Raw genomic sequence first — 16,872 nt, 5'->3', positions numbered from 1 at the left:
CACAGAATTAACACTTGGTCACTCTGAGATTCATGAGGGGATTCACTATTCTTCATGCAACATGGATAGTGTAAAACTCACACATGGGGGCAAACAGAAGAATACCTTTAGGGAAAATCTAGATAAACACAAGGAAAGGGGAAGTGAAATGTGTTCAGATGGAGAAAAAGGAAGCTTGTTTCAAGCCTAAACACTGGCAGGGCCAAGATTTTAGAACAATTGATACATTTCAAAAAGAAAGCTGCATTTTAAGAATGAGATTCCATCACTAACTTCCTTTCAAACACAGCTTTTGAAGGAAATACATTACCAGATTTTTTGACTGCCTCCGCAGAGTCCTGGCTGTTTTTGTGGCTGGTGCTTGTGTGCTGCTCGAGGAACTAGCCGAGTTACTGTGATTGTATGAGAAAGATGAGCATGTCCTTCCACTCCCTCGATCTAAATGGAAACAAAGAAATACACCCAAAGCTGGTGAATGTGGCTGCAGATCACTCACTTCTCTCAAGCAGAGGACAGTTACCTCTCCATTTATTTTACATTTCTTCCAGATAGCCTCAGCTTGGCTCTGAAATTAAAAAAATATAGCTTCTGCTCTTTCTTTCTGCACCAATGCTAACCTGCAATTATTATAAGTTCATGCATCAGATTTTATTTAAATTTGTTGTGTGCCTATAAGACGTAGAGTAAGAATTAAGTCATTAGGCCTATTGAGCCTGCTCCGCCATTCAAATCATGTTCAATGTATATTTCCTCCCAACCCCATGATCTTTCTCCTTGTAATCTTTGACATCCTAACTAATCATGAACCTCTGCATGAAATATACCTAATACTTCGGCCTCAACAGCCATCTGTGGCAACGAATTCTACACATTCACCACCATCTGGCTGAAGAAACTTCTCCTCATCTCTGTTCTAAAGGGACAATCTTTTATTCTGAGGTTGTATCCTCTGTTCCTTGACTCTCCCATAACTGGAAACATCATTTCCATGTTCACTCTATCCAGCCCTTTCAATATTCTGTAGGTTTCCTTGAGATTGTCCCTCATCCTTCTAATCTCCAGCAAGTACAGGCCGAGAACCATCAAATGCTCCTCTTATGTTAACCCTCTCATTCCTGGCAAGAGTGCAGTGGTAAATCGTTAGGTGCCAGAGCTCACCAAAACAGTGACAAGGAAGTCTTGCAAGACCTGGCCTTGCTGGCCGCTATTTTGCCTTTTGTGCTGTATAATTTACAAGTAGAATAACTAGTCATGAAAGAATCAGGTTTGTCGAGACTTGAGAACGGGGTGGGGGTGGGTGCTGCCGGGGGGGTGGGGGGGGGGGCGGCCTCCCTCTGCCGCGATGTGCCAGAGGACTTCCATAGCAGTCCTGAAGTGGCCCAGTGAGGTGGCTGATTCCCAGGAAAGAAGTACTTCTCCCCATCCCTAGGTTTCCCGATGTGTTGAATCCCAGTTTAATTTTGGAAGATCTCTAATCTGAGCTGAAGAATTGCCAGTTTCTCGGATCTGGCATAGATAAAGAGTGAGGCCAGCACAGACAATGTCATATTGAAAGGCTGAAAATGGTTGAGGGCCTACTATTTGTCCTATTTTCTTGTGTTCTTAAAAAGGAAAACTGCAAAAATCATAGGCCAAATGGCCTCCTTCAAAAATCACACAATGAACCAGCACATGGAAGCAAAGCACTCACTAGAACTCATAGATCTATCGGTATTTGGCTTTGGAGGGAAGTAGTGAGATTAAACAGGAGAGGAACTATTGTTAACTCTCCAAATCTCACAGCAGAGCTCAGAGCTTAATGTTCCCATTTAACGTTGGCCATTTCTAGCTTTGTTAATTATACAAATGTGTACAAACACTGGCAACTTTTCTACCAGTAAATAGAAGTCAGAGATGGGTAACTGAATGGTTGCTCAGCAGAGGCCTCAGATGGCAGAGCTTCCCAATCAGTTCCTATTGTGGACACCACATTCTTTGACATAGCTGCTCTTTCACCTGAGCAGTGGCTCAGTCAGAGGGTGCACACCCACCATCAGAGACACAAGCGAATATTCCACATCCTCAGTGCAGAAGTGTGGGAGTGTCACACAGTCACAGGGCAGTCTTTCACCAAGGATGTTGAACCAATGTCCATCTGCCCATTCACATGCCATGGCACTATTTCAATGGAGTGCAAGCCATTCTCCAAGTGACCTGAGCAATGTTCATTCTTCAACATGCATTATGAAAAAGATGATCAATCATGAGCAGATGCATCACTGATTATTGAAACTTCGTTCAAAATTGTAACTTGATTTCCAAACAACGAAGCACCACGAAAGGACTTGATTTACTTTGGGAAAAGGTGCAACGTGTCATTTTGGCTTTGTCTCTCGGTGCTCTGCAGCTGACACATGTTGAGCCCTCACAATTGGTGGAAAATAAACTTGTTGGCCACACAATTATTTAAAAGCAATGAATTGCAGATGCTGGCAAGCTGAAATTTTTTTTAAAAACAGGAAAAGCTGGAAATTCTCAGCAGTTCAAACAGCAGATATGAAACATCCATTGTTTCACTCTACATATGACCTATACAGTTACCAAACTTACAATAAAAGGTGCTTTAAAAGGCTTCAGGGTGAAACACAGAAGTCTGCAGATACTGTGATTGTAGTAAAGACACTTAAGTACAGGAGAAACTCAGCAGGTCTCTCAAGACTTGCTGAGCTTCTTCAACACTGTGATTTTGCTTTAAAAAGCTTCAACTAATCAGGCAGAACATTTTATTCTAGCTAACTTCTTCCATCTTCCTACAGGCAAACCACCCTCTATGTAAACACGCCTCCTCAGCAATAAATTTTATAGAGATGGTGTACTTTTTCCTTGGTGTATATTTTCATCAATGACTGATAGGTGGATTGAGTGGTGCCACAACGTGAACAGATATTACAGAACACACTGCCCATCAGGGTGCTGGCACAGGGACGACGCACAGCTTTCACGAGCATCTTTAAAATGTGTGTGGCCGCTGTTGCCTTTGCCCTGCACTGATGTAAGACTACCTTCTAGAACTGCTCCAATGTTTTACTTCACTCACTGCATCTGCAGACTTTTGTGTCAAACTCCAAAACTATTCACCAGTTTTGTACAACTGATTGCTTAATTTTAATCACAAACAAAAAGTTAAAAGTTATTGGGGGAAAACATTTGGTAAAAAATGTGAAATATAAACAAAGTGCTGGAAGTATTTGTGGAGAGAAAAAAGTTCACGCTTCAGGTCAATGACTTTTCATGTGTAGGGCAGTGACCTTGAGCAGATTTCCCTTCATGAAGGTCCGTTGCGAAAGGTGGGTTTTGTGACCATCAGCAAGAGTCTACAAAACACTCTGTTGAGAGCACAGTCCCCTCCAGGTTGTTTGTGTTTTATCAGCAGCAGGTATGCACACAGTTTTCCAGAGCTTTGATAGAACTTCATCACATATACCCAGATCTCCCCTGAAAGGAGGAAATGATGACAAGGTTGATATTCATGAACTGCCTAGTTACTGATTAAAGAGGAACTAAAGGACAGGAAGAGCCACTCAACGCTATGCTTAAATTGCCATGACTCAAAGTTATTTCTGCTTTGCCACAAAAGCAAAAATCAGTGTTGTAAACTCTGGGAACAAGCAGGGGAATACAGGCTACTCGAGGAAATTTTGCCAAGAACTGGTCCAACTATGATGGGCCAAATAGCCTCCTCCTGTACAGTATTAGTACTCTACTTCAAACCTATCCCAAATCAATAAAATATCTTTGTCAAAACATTTTAATTAATTCCCACAATTTTTCTCGATTGATACTCAACTTTACAAGTGCATTGAAACAATGGTAGAGCCCATTGCTCTACTCTTGTTACAGATTCATTGTATGGGTAGCACAATTCAAATGCCATCTCCTAATTTGCTGATGACACCATGGTTGTCAGCAGAATCACCATGGTAATGAGGACACGTTAAGGAGTGAGATAGATCAGCTACTTGAGTGGTGCCACAAAACGGGTGTGGATGAGTGAGTCCCCTCTAAATCATTTAGGGTTTTCGCCAACCAGATGCCCTGGATGAACAATGAAATCCGGAACCTGCTGAGAGCCAGATCACAGGCATTTATGACCAGAGATCCAGATCTAGCTTCGCGGACAAAGATATAGGAAGGGGGCTGTCTATGTCTGCTGCAGGCTTGCTGGTGGCTGATTTGGGGCAGACATGCCCAGCTGAAGCGGCTGCAAGGGAAATTTTGTTCTGGGTTTGGAGGTGCTGCAGTGACTGCTTCTTCCTCTGTCTCCTTTTGTCCTCTGCGTGCATTCTTAAAGGAGGAGACAGACTGGTGAATGATGTATCGCTAGACCACCCGATCGAAGGCTAGAACAGACCTCTGACAATGGTCAATGTGACAGGCACCAAGGGATTTCTTTAGAGAGTCTTTGTACCTCTTTTTTGGAGCCCCTGTGTCATGGGGAGCCAGTGGAGTGTTCGCCACAATCTTGGGCAGGCACTGATCCTCCATCCTGGAGACGTGCCCTGCCCAGCATAGTTGCGTCTTCAACAGCATGGTTGATAATCAGGTATGACCTGCAGTAAGCTATCTCCCAGTCAGTGGAGCTTCCGGATGAAAATAGAAATATCAAGGGATACCTGACAGCTATGGCCAGGCCTAAATACCATAACCTGTTACAAAACCAAATCTGGTAAGATGGTAAAGCTTCCCTCCTAGAGGAACTTGCTGCCTTCTACTCCAGATTTGATGTCAGTAACAGCGAAGAACTACACCTCTGCACACCCACGTTCCTGATTATCCCATCCTGTCCATATCTGAGGGCGATGCATGTACTGCCTTCAAGAGAGTGAATCCAAGGAAAGCATCCAGCCCAGATGGAGTACCTGGCTGAGTATTAAAAAACTGTGCTGACCAACTTACCAAGGTGTTCATGGATATCTTCAGTATCTTACTCCAGCAGGGGTGTTACCCACTTATTTCAAACAGGCATTCATCATACTGGTGGCCAAGAAGAGTATAGTAACCTGCCTTAATGACCAGTAGCTCTTACATCAACAGTGATAAAGTGTTTTGAAAGGCGGGTGATGAAGCATATCAGCTCCTGTCTGAGCGGTGACATGAATACATTACAGTGTGCCTATCGTAGTAACAGGTCTATGGCGGATGCCATCTCACTGGCTCTACACAAAGCCGTGGAATACCTAGGCAGCAAAGTTGCATACATCAGGATGCTACAGTTTGGCACTTAACACCATCATCACCTCAAATCTGATCAGCAAACTTCAAGACCTGCAAGTTAACACCCCACTCTGGATCCTGGATTTCCTCACCTCCAGACCACAATCAGTGAAGATTGGTAAGAACTTCTCCATAATCTGCTCAGTTCTGGAGCACCCCAGGGCTTTGTTCTTAGCCCCCTGCTCCATTCACTCTATACATACAACTGTGTGGTTCAGTATGACAATAACATAATCTACAAGTATAAAGGAAGGGGATGAGTCAGCACAAAGAAGGGAAATTGAAAACTTGGCTGAATGGTGCACCAACAACAACCTTGCACTCAATACCACCAAAACTAAGGAGTTGATTGTTGACTTCAGGAAAGCCAGAGGTATACAATCCAGTGATCTTTGGGGGATCAGAGATGGTAAGGGTGAGCAATTTTAAGCTCTTGGCTGTAACTATCTCAGAGGATCTTTCCTGAACCCAACACACCAATGGCATTATGAAGAAAGCACGTCAGCACTGCTACTTCCTCAGGATTTTGTGGAGGTTTGGTATGACACCAGAAACCCAGGCAAATTTCTACAGAGGCATGGTAGAAAGTGTGTTGTCCTGTTGCATCACAGTCTGGTATGGGACCACCAATATCCCTGAGTGTAAAGCCCGCCAAAATGTAGTGGACATAGCCCAGGACATCACAGGCAAAACCATCCTCAGTACTGAGTACATTTACAGGGAATGCCGCCGTCAGAAGGCAGCATCAATCATCAAAGACCCACACCACCCAGCACACACTTAGTTCTTGCTGCCACCATCAGGAAAGAGATATAGGGGTCACAAGACTCTCACCACCAGGTTTAGGAACAGCTGCTACCTTTACTTCATCAGACTCCTTCCTCAAACTCAGAGACTCATTTAAAGACTCTTACTTGTGCACTTTATTAATTTTCTCTTTGTCTCTCTCTGTATTGCAGTTTGTTTACATTTGTTTTCTGCTTACAGTCCTTTGTTTGTTTACATGTATATGCTGTGTACAGTTTTTTTTTGCACTACCAATTAATGCTAATTTCGCTGCACCTGCAAGAAAAAAAGAATCTCAGGGATACAAGTGATGCCATGAATGTACTCTGCCAATAAATCTGAAATCTAATCTAATCCACATCAACCTTTCACGTAATGTCAGCAAAACTAAGGAGCTGATTGTGAATTTCAGGTTGGGTAAACTAGCAGAGCACGAACCAGTCCTCATCAAGGGGTCAGCAGTGGAGAGGGTAAGAAACTCTAAATTCCTGGGTGTCATCATTTCTGAAGACCTATTCTGGGGCCACCATGTTGATGCAATCGTGAAGAAGGCACGACAGCAGCTATATTTCATTAAGAGTTTAAGGAGATTTGATATCTCACCAAAGGCTCCTACAGATTTCCGAATGGTGAGCGTTCTTTTCTAAATAAAACCAAATATTTTATTGAGTTATATATATGCAGAAAATTTGTAAAATACACAACAGAGATGTCAAATAAAGAAATCAATAAATTTGTCTATTTTATAGTGTACATCTATCAGGTAATAGAACATCATACAATATTTATCCTGAATATTATATTTTCATTTTCTCCCCATGTCTCAAGCCTGTTACCAAGCCAAAGTTCTTTAATTAAAGAATACTTTATATCTAGAGTAATACAATAAAGTGTTGGAAAACAGGTTTTATAATAAAACTAGAGATTCTGAAAGTAGATCAGGAAAGGTCACCGTAAGTTTTGAAACCTTATATCTAAGTTACTAACAGAATAGCGAATCTTTTCTAGATTTAAACAAAACATAATAGATGGGCAGGCCAGCATCCCTCCATTTTAGTAATATCACACGTCTGGCCCAAAGAGAGGCCAAAAGACAGAAGCTGAGATTTAACTGGGGTCAAACAAACATCATCCTCTCCAGTGATCCCAAAGAGGGCAATCTGAGGATTAGGTTCAAAATTTAAATTAAGGATTAAGGATGTGGTTTAGGAGACATCCCTCCAGTATTTTTTGAGGCTAGGACACATCCAAAACATTTGAATCAGAGAGGTCTCGTCTTTCTTACATTTATCATGACGAGAATTTACATCTAGATAAATGTGAGATAATTTAGCTTTGGACATATGAGCCCCATTCACAACCTTAAATTGCAACCAACAGTTTCAGACTCAAGAGATATCGAATTAACCTAATTAAAGATTAAATCCTCATCTGACAATAAAAGGCTTAAATCCTGTTCCCATGCAGATTTTATTGAGGGGCAGATCTTAAACCTGCCATCTTATCATAAATAACAGATATTAAACCTTTAAGAATGGGTTGTGAATTTAAAAAAACACATCAACAATGTGCGTATCAGGTGCACCAGGGAAGTTAGGTGTCCAAGAGTGGAGAAAATGTCTGATTTGCAAATATCGGAAAAAAATGGGTATTTGGTAAATTGAACTTTTCAGATATTTGTTCAAATGATGCAAAGCAGTTATCAACAAAAAGATCTTAAAAACCACCTAATATCCAGTCTATGCCATTTTTTTCAAACTTTATTTAAAAGATAACAGAAACATAGCATACAATATAAAAATATATAGAAAATTTTTCATTAATACCCATCCCCCTCCCACCCTTACAGCCAAAAAAAATTTAAAATATTAATTATATATCTTTTTAAAAATTTTAATGTTAATAACATTTCAAAGTATATCTAAATGCATATATTTCAAATATGGAGATCACTTACTAATAAAAGAAGAATAATTATCATGTAAAGTATAAGTAATTTTTTTCCATAACAACACATACTTTCAATTCATTATGCCAATGAGCTATATTAATCTCATTATCATCTTTCCAGGTACTAGCAACACATTTACGCACGACTGATAATACCAAATGTACAAAAGCAATTTGAATTTTATCCAATCCCATTCCCCTTAACGAATATAAATTTCCCAACAAGAAAATCGTTGGACCTAACGGTAATATAAAATTATATAATTTTTCCAAAACTACTTTAATTCCTTGCCAAAATGATTGAACTTTAACACAATTCTATGCAGCATGTAAAAAAAGTTCCAATACATGAACCACATCCAAAACAAGAATCCGAATTACTAAACACATTTTTTTTTTTAAAACTTTTCCAGGGTCAAATATAATTGATGTAAAAAATTATAATTCACCATTCCATGGCGCACATTAGTCAATTTAATTACATTGCCTTGACACACTCGCCCAATTTTCTTCAGGGAAAATAAATACTAAATCACTCTGCATTTAAGTTTAGATTTCTCCCAATCTGGTTTATCCATACTATCTTGTAACAAATTATACACAACTGAAATATAACCCTTTTTCAGTATAGAGGATATCAAAGATTCAAATCTCAACAAAGTAGATAAAATCATCTCTCTACCATAATTATCTTTTATCAAAGCCCTAAATTGATAATACACAAAGAATTTACAGATATATCAAATCTTTCTCTCAATTGGTTAAAAGAAAGAAATTGCCCCCTACAAAACAATCTTGCATTGACTTTATACCCTTAGAATCCCAAATCTTTAAATGATTGTTAAACATTGAAAAAGGAATAAGCTGATTATTATACAATGGAGTTAAAATAGTTCATTTATCTTTCGACCCCAACACCCTATTTTTTTAACCAAATCTTTAATAAAAGTTTCAATATCGACATATCATGTTGCTGTAACAAATTCAAATTCCAACGAAATGTAAATTCATGTATTTCAACCCTAGAAATACACACCATCTCCATTTCAGCCCAGCAAGGAGGCTGATCTAAATCCATCAATTGCTAATGAACTTCAACTGGGCCGCTTCATAATAATTTTGAAAATGTGGTAATTATAATCCACCCAGTGTATACTTCTATGTGACGCCATTCGAGCTAATCTACATTTCCATAAAAACTCTCACACTGCTTTATTTAAATCTTGAAAAAATCCTCAGAAAGTAAACAAGGTAGTGACTGAAATAAATATTGAATTCAAAGAAAAATATTCATTTTAATACAATTAACCCGACCAATCAAAGTTAATGGAAGATCTTTCCACTTAATCAAATCTGCTTTAATCCGTCTTAATATAGGTACATAATTTAATTGATATAATGATTGATAATTCATATCCATAAACACACCTAAATATTTAATTTTACTTGTCCACCTTAATTTTATAATTATTTTAAATTCAGAATAATCTCCCACTGCAACTGGTAAAATTTTACTTTTATCCCAATTAACTTTATATCCTGATAATTCTCCAAATTTCAACAAACACTCTTGCAATTGTTTCAACGACCGTTCCAGTTCCGTCAAGTATACCGACACGTCATCCGCAAATAAGTTAATTTTATATTCTTCATTCTTAAACCACATCCCTCTAATTACTTCATTTTGTCTAATAGCCTGAGCTAAAGGTTCAATAACCAACGCAAATAAAGCTGGTGACAATGGGCAACCCTGTCGAGTTGAACGAGTAAATGGTAAATAAATCTGTCCATTTGTCACCACCCTAGCAATCGGGTTTGTATATAAAGCCTTAACCCAACCAATAAAAAAAAGGGCTGAATTTAAATTTATCTAACACCTTAAATAAAAAAATCCCACTCAACCCTATCAAAAGCTTTTCTGCATCTATGCCTTTGATAGGCGTTGACCAAAGTAATTAATCGAAATCTATTGTCTGATGCATTTTTATTCTTAATAAAACCTGTTTGATCAATATGTATCAATTTGAGTAAATATTTAGCAAGTCTATTAGCTAATACTTTCGCTATAATTTTATAATCCACATTTAATAAAGAAATAGGTCTATACAAAGACACTTTTAATGGATCTGTATCTTTTTTTGGAATGACAGTTATTAAAGCACTAGAAGGGCTTTGGCAAATACTAGAGCGCATCGGATGTCCCCCAAAGTTCCTCAACATGATTATCCAACTGCACGAAAACCAACAAGGTCGGGTCAGATACAGCAATGAGCTCTCTGAACCCTTCTCCATTAACAATGGCGTGAAGCAAGGCTGTGTTCTCGCACCAACCCTCTTTTCAATCTTCTTCAGCATGATGCTGAACCAAGCCATGAAAGACCCCAACAATGAAGACGCTGTTTACATCCGGTACCGCACGGATGGCAGTCTCTTCAATCTGAGGCGCCTGCAAGCTCACACCAAGACACAAGAGAAACTTGTCCGTGAACTACTCTTTGCAGATGATGCCGCTTTAGTTGCCCATTCAGAGCCAGCTCTTCAGCGCTTGACGTCCTGCTTTGCGGAAACTGCCAAAATGTTTGGCCTGGAAGTCAGCCTGAAGAAAACTGAGGTCCTCCATCAGCCAGCTCCCCACCATGACTACCAGCACCCCCACATCTCCATCGGGCACACAAAACTCAAAACGGTCAACCAGTTTACCTATCTCGGCTGCACCATTTCATCAGATGCAAGGCTCGACAATGAGATAGACAACAGACTCGCCAAGGCAAATAGCGCCTTTGGAAGACTACACAAAAGAGTCTGGAAAAACAACCAACTGAAAAACCTCACAAAGATAAGCGTATACAGAGCCGTTGTCATACCCACACTCCTGTTCGGCTCCGAATCATGGGTCCTCTACCGGCACCACCTACGGCTCCTAGAACGCTTCCACCAGCGTTGTCTCCGCTCCATCCTCAACATCCATTGGAGCGCTTACACCCCTAACATCGAAGTACTCGAGATGGCAGAGGTCGACAGCATCGAGTCCACGCTGCTGAAGATCCAGCTGCGCTGGATGGGTCACGTCTCCAGAATGGAGGACCATCGCCTTCCCAAGATCGTGTTATATGGCGAGCTCTCCACTGGCCACCGTGACAGAGGTGCACCAAAGAAAAGGTACAAGGACTGCCTAAAGAAATCTCTTGGTGCCTGCCACATTGACCACCGCCAGTGGGCTGATAACGCCTCAAACCGTGCATCTTGGCGCCTCACAGTTTGGCGGGCAGCAACCTCCTTTGAAGAAGACCGCAGAGCCCACCTCACTGACAAAAGGCAAAGGAGGAAAAACCCAACACCCAACCCCAACCAACCAATTTTCCCTTGCAACCGCTGTAATCGTGTCTGCCTGTCCCGCATCGGACTTGTCAGCCACAAACGAGCCTGCAGCTGACGTGGACTTTTTACCCCCTCCATAAATCTTCGTCCGCGAAGCCAAGCGAAAGAGAACATGATTCTGGTAACTTCCAATCTTCAGTAATTTGATTCAACACCTCTCCAAATTCATTAGAAAAATCATCATTAAAAAGTTTATAAAATTCCACAGGGAATCCATCGTCCCCTGAGGACTTTCCATTTGGCATTTCCTGAATAGCTTCCTTAATTTCAAAATTCATAAATGGAGATTCCAATTCCTGAATATCAATTCCGTCTAATACCGGTAACTTTAATTTAGTTAAGTAAGAATCAATAAAACCATTATCCTGTTTCCCCTCAGAAGTATATAATTTTTGATAAAATGAATAAAACTGATCATTAAGTTCCTGAGGTTCATGTTATTATTGAATTCTTCTTAATAGCATTAATGGTCCAAGACACCTGTTCAGCTTTCAATTACCAAGCAAGTACCTTATGAGCTCTTTCCCCCAACTCATCATAACGTTGTTTAGATCGATTAATTAAATGGTCAAACTGATAAGTTTGTAAAGTATTATAACGTAATTTCAACCTCTCTAAAGCAACTTTTTTTTTTATCTTCTGTTACCCCTTTCTGAAAGTCCTTCTCTAACTCAGCAATTTTATTTTCTAACTCGAAACTTTCTGCCATATATTGTTTCTTAACTTTCGTAGAATAACTAATGATCTGCCCTCTCAAATAAGCTTTTAAAGCATCCCATATTACAAAATGACTAACCACAGAATTAATATTTTCAGTCAAAAATAAAGAAATCTGCTCTTAACAAAAGTAACAAACTCTGGTTTCTTCAATAACATTACATTAAAACCTTCGCAAGTAAAAAGTAATAGTGAATGATCAGATATATCTCCTTTTATATTCAGCTCATAATTACCTTGTAAATGTGCTGATACCAAAAATAAATCAATTCTAGAAAATGAATCATGTCTCAAAGAATAAAAAGAAAAATCTTTCTCTGTAGAGTTAACTTTTCTCCAAATATCCACCAAATTTAAATCTTTCATTAACACATTAATTTGTGTTGCCATCTTTGATTTCTTCATACTTTTTGGATTTCTATCCAATAAAGGGTCGAGAACACAGTTAAAATCACTACCAACTAAAACATTTTCATTAGCTTGAGTTAACAATAAAAAAGCTTCTGAAATAAACCGCTCATCATCTATATTAGGGACATAAAGATTCAACAAAGTCCACTATTCAGCAAAAATTTTACAATTCACTCTTAATACCCTGCCAGCATACCCCTCTGAAGATTCCAATTCAAAGGGTACATTTTTATGAATCAAAATCGCTACTCCTCTTGCCTTAGAATTAAAAAAAGAGAAAACATGACCAACCCAATCCCTTTTCAATTTCAAATGTTCTTTCTCAGTCAAATGTGTTTCTTGTAAAAAAGCAATATAAATTTTCATTTTTTTTTTATATAAGCCAATATTCTCTTTCTCTTAATTGGTTTATTTAACCCCTGCACATTAAAAGTTGCAAAATTCAATTGAGACATCTTTTTTAACTACTAATATAGTTACACACTATAAAATAATGCTCCCCTCTACAATTATTCCAAAAAAGAAAACCCCCCCTCAAAAATTTTTTTAAAAATTAAAAAATTTTAAAAAACAACAAAAAAATCACCCAAAAACTGGGTGTGGTAAATCCACTAGTGGCAGATGACTGTCAAAGTTTTCAGTGTCATCCACTCCCTCCCTCCTAGCCAGATACATATTAATTATAATCAAACACAATCGAATATTGTCCATATATTCAACCCAATAATTTCAAGCCCAACGACTACCCTGGATCTTCAACATTAAGAAGACTGTGTCATCTCTTCTTTCTTTCCATTCTTTCCATTCCCATGTCCATTTCCATTTCCATTCACTCTCCTCTTAGGAGATAACGGAGAAGATCCATTTCTTCGCAATTCCGGCAAAGAATTGGCAAAAACCAAAGCATCATGATCATTCTCAAAAAATTGAGATTGAACATTTCCATAGAAAACCTTCAAAATTGCAGGATAATGAAAAGCAAACTTGTAACCTTTACGCCACAAAACATCATCTTTAGTTGTATTAAATTCTCGTCGTCTTCTAATAATCTCTTGACTCAAATCAGCATAAAAGAACACCCTATTATGTTGAACCATTAATGGATATCAATTCTGTCTTGCGTTCTGCACTGCCATACGTAAAATCATTTCACGATCTTGATATTTTAAACAACGAATCAAGACTGCTCTCAGTGCTTGTCCTGAAAATGGTCTTCTTCTCAGAGCTCTCTGAGCCCTATCCAATTCCAAAACTTAAGGGAAAAACTCTTTACCCAGCACCTCTGGGATACAGTGCTTAAAATTTTTTTATAGGGTCAGCACCTTCCATTTCCTCTGGAAGACCAACTACTTTCTAATTATTCCTCTGACTTTGATTTTCCAATGAATCAACCTTCTTCATTAAATCTCTTTTCTGAATCCCCCAATCTACAAAAGAACCTTCCACTTTTCCATTTTTTCTCTATTACGTTCTACCTGAGTTTGACACTCAAAGAAAGCTGTTTCAATTTTCTTAAAATTATCTTGCACAGTGTCTACTAATTTTATACATTTATTAATATCACTTTTAACTACAGTCATTTCCTGTTTCACAGTTGACATATTGCATCACACAAAGTATTCATTTTTATTTTCATCTCCATAAATCCTTGATACTTGTTTTGACATATTATGCATTTGCTGTATTTGACCAGCAATCCCTTCCAAAACAGTGAACACTGAATCCAGTCCAGATTCCACTTCCACTTTTTGAGATTCACTTTCTTTAACTTCAAGCTCCTCCTCCTGGATATATTTCAATAAGGTAAAGTTCCTCATCTTCCTCAGTCATCACAGGTCCTTTAACTGAATGGCTATGGGTCTGGACACCTGATGTCGGTACCCTGACATCTTCAGGATGCCGGCGTTTGGCTTCCCCCACAGTGCCGATTTTTTCCAACAGCTCCCAGGCCTGCGATGCCACACGCAGGCCAGGCCAGGCTGTCGAACGCGCAGAGGTGTCTTCCGACGCTACCCTGCGCGCCACCGGGCTGCCCAGCGAGGTCGCGGGTTCACGGGTCCCCTTATCGGTCGTGCCACCCGCACGCACAGCTTCACATGGACGCGGGTCGGCAAAAGCCAAACTCACCGATGTGCCAGCGCCATCTTGCGGATGCAGGATCGGCGCCAGAGTCAAATTTGAATGGGCTGGAGTTCTCTGAGGCTTGGAGACTCCCAACAATGACTCCATGGATTCAGCTATGCAGGTAGGCCTCAATTCTTCCGCACTTTTATATGGTAGTTTTTTCTGAAGCTGAGGTTTAAACTATTTCACATTAGATGCCAACATAAAGCACTGTTACTTAAATAACTGTAAATCTTATTTTTAATCACTTTCATGCTTTTAAAAAAAAACGGATATTTAATGATCCAGCTGGGGAGAGGTGGAACACATATCTTCCTTCTACGCCATCTTGCCACGACCCCCGTCGATGCCATTATTGAAATGCAGAATCGTGTAAGGAAGGTTGGAAGAAATGATTGGATAGAATGGGACTTGAAAGAGAGACACCATAAAATCCAAAATAATTTCTAAACTGGGCCCATATCCTTAGAGTGTGCCTAACAACTGGATTATTAACAGATTTATCTGAAGAAAACGGAAATGAGGATCCCAGAAAAGATGGAATGGAGATATTTTTAGCTGTACGTAACTCATGGAGAGCATTCTGATTAGTTGCATCACTGTCTGGTACGGAAGTGCCAATGCACAGGACAAGACCAGGCTACAAAGGTTTGTGAACTCAGCGAGTGTCATCATGGACATTAGTCTTCACTCCATTTAGGGCATCTTGAAGAGCCAGTGCCTCAATAAAGCAGCCTCTATCATCAAGTAACCTCATCACCCAGACCACCCTTTTCTCATTGCTACCATCAGGAAGGAGGTACAGGAAACTTAAGACACACATCCAACATTACAAAACAGCTTCTTCCCCTTTGCCATCAGATTTCTCAACTGACAATGAATGACAGACTACCTCACTTTCTCTTTTTTTGCACTATTTAGTTTTTAAAATCTTGTATTTATGGAATTTATAATAATTTTTCACTTTGTTCTACACAATACTGCTGCTGCAAAGCAACTAATTTCATGAGATGTTCATGACAATAAATCTGATTCTGAAACATTAACTTTACCTCAAAAATACATCACAACACATTTATCAGGTCCCCATGAATCGCGATCCTATACTTAGACCACTTAGCACATTGCCCATTACACCACTAATTTTCGTGTCATCTGCAAACTTAGCAACCAATTAACTACGTTGCAGCCAAATTGTTAATATAGATGATAAACAACAATGGATCCAGCATGGACCCCTACAGCACACTGCTGGTCACAGGCCTCCAATCAGAAATTGCCACGATGAGATGCAAACCATGACAAAGGTGGTATATTTTGGATTGAGCAGTTTCCTTTACGCCTCCACTTTACTCTTGCCATTGCTCCGATTCAGTTTAATCTTATCTCTTCTGTCCACAAGACCTTTTTTCCAGAATTCTGCAGGCTTGGCAAACTAATCTGGCCATCTTTTCTGTGGCTAACTACTGGTTTGCATCTTGCAGTGTATTTTTGTTCATGAAGTCTTCTGTGGACAATAGTCATTGATATATCCACAGCTGCCTCCTGAAGATGGTTTCTGATCTGTTGGACATATGTTTGGGGACTTTTCTTCACATGATGCAAATTCTTCTGTCATCAGCAGTGGAGTCTTCCTTGGATACCAGTCCCTTTGCCATTATTGAGCTCACCAGAACGCTTTCTTCTTAATGATGTTCCAAATCTTAATTTTGGTAATCTTAAGGTTTGGGCAGTGTCTCTTACCGTTTTATTCTTGTTTTTCAGCCTCATCGTAGCTTCTTAGACTTTTATTGACACAACTCTGGTCCTCGTATTTAAAAATGGCAACTCCAGACTCCAAAGGTGATCAAAAGCTTTGAAGCTCTCTTATACCTGCACCAATGAAGCAATTAAACATACCCGAGTACTCACAAACACCTGTGAAGCCATATGTCCCAAACATTATAGTGCCTGAAATGAGGGGACTTGTATAAAAAGTTCTACAATTTATACATGGTCAAACCAAAATGTAAACAAATAACCTTGAATAAATTCTGGAAATATGCACTTTAATTGCATGTGAATTGTTTGATTCCAAATTTAAAACTGCAGAGCACAGGGACAAATAATGGAAAATGTGTCTTCGTCCAAAATATTATGGAGGGCACTATATGTGACGACAGCTGGCATATCTTCCTGCAATTTGGATATTGTCCAAAGTAGCACAACTAATTTGCTACAATTCCTTGCCTTGTATGACATTCTCCATGGTAA

At 39.3% G+C, this 16,872-nt stretch overlaps 1 protein-coding gene across 1 annotated transcript in view; it reads right to left on the bottom strand.

Moving 5' to 3' along the window:
* The window catches only part of arhgef6 (Rac/Cdc42 guanine nucleotide exchange factor (GEF) 6), a 158,638-nt gene that overhangs the window by 78,995 nt on the left and 62,771 nt on the right, over positions 1–16,872 (bottom strand). Inside the window, exon 4 of the mRNA XM_069893554.1 lies at positions 311–438. Within this exon, the coding sequence (XP_069749655.1) occupies positions 311–438 (128 nt within the window). The remainder of the gene's footprint in view (positions 1–310; positions 439–16,872) is intronic.

The sequence above is a fragment of the Narcine bancroftii genome, chromosome 8, assembly GCF_036971445.1.
Source record: "Narcine bancroftii isolate sNarBan1 chromosome 8, sNarBan1.hap1, whole genome shotgun sequence".
Classification (NCBI taxonomy): Eukaryota; Metazoa; Chordata; class Chondrichthyes; order Torpediniformes; family Narcinidae; genus Narcine; species Narcine bancroftii.
The sequence above is the reverse complement of the archived record's forward strand: the minus strand, read 5'-3'. Positions and strand labels throughout refer to the sequence as shown.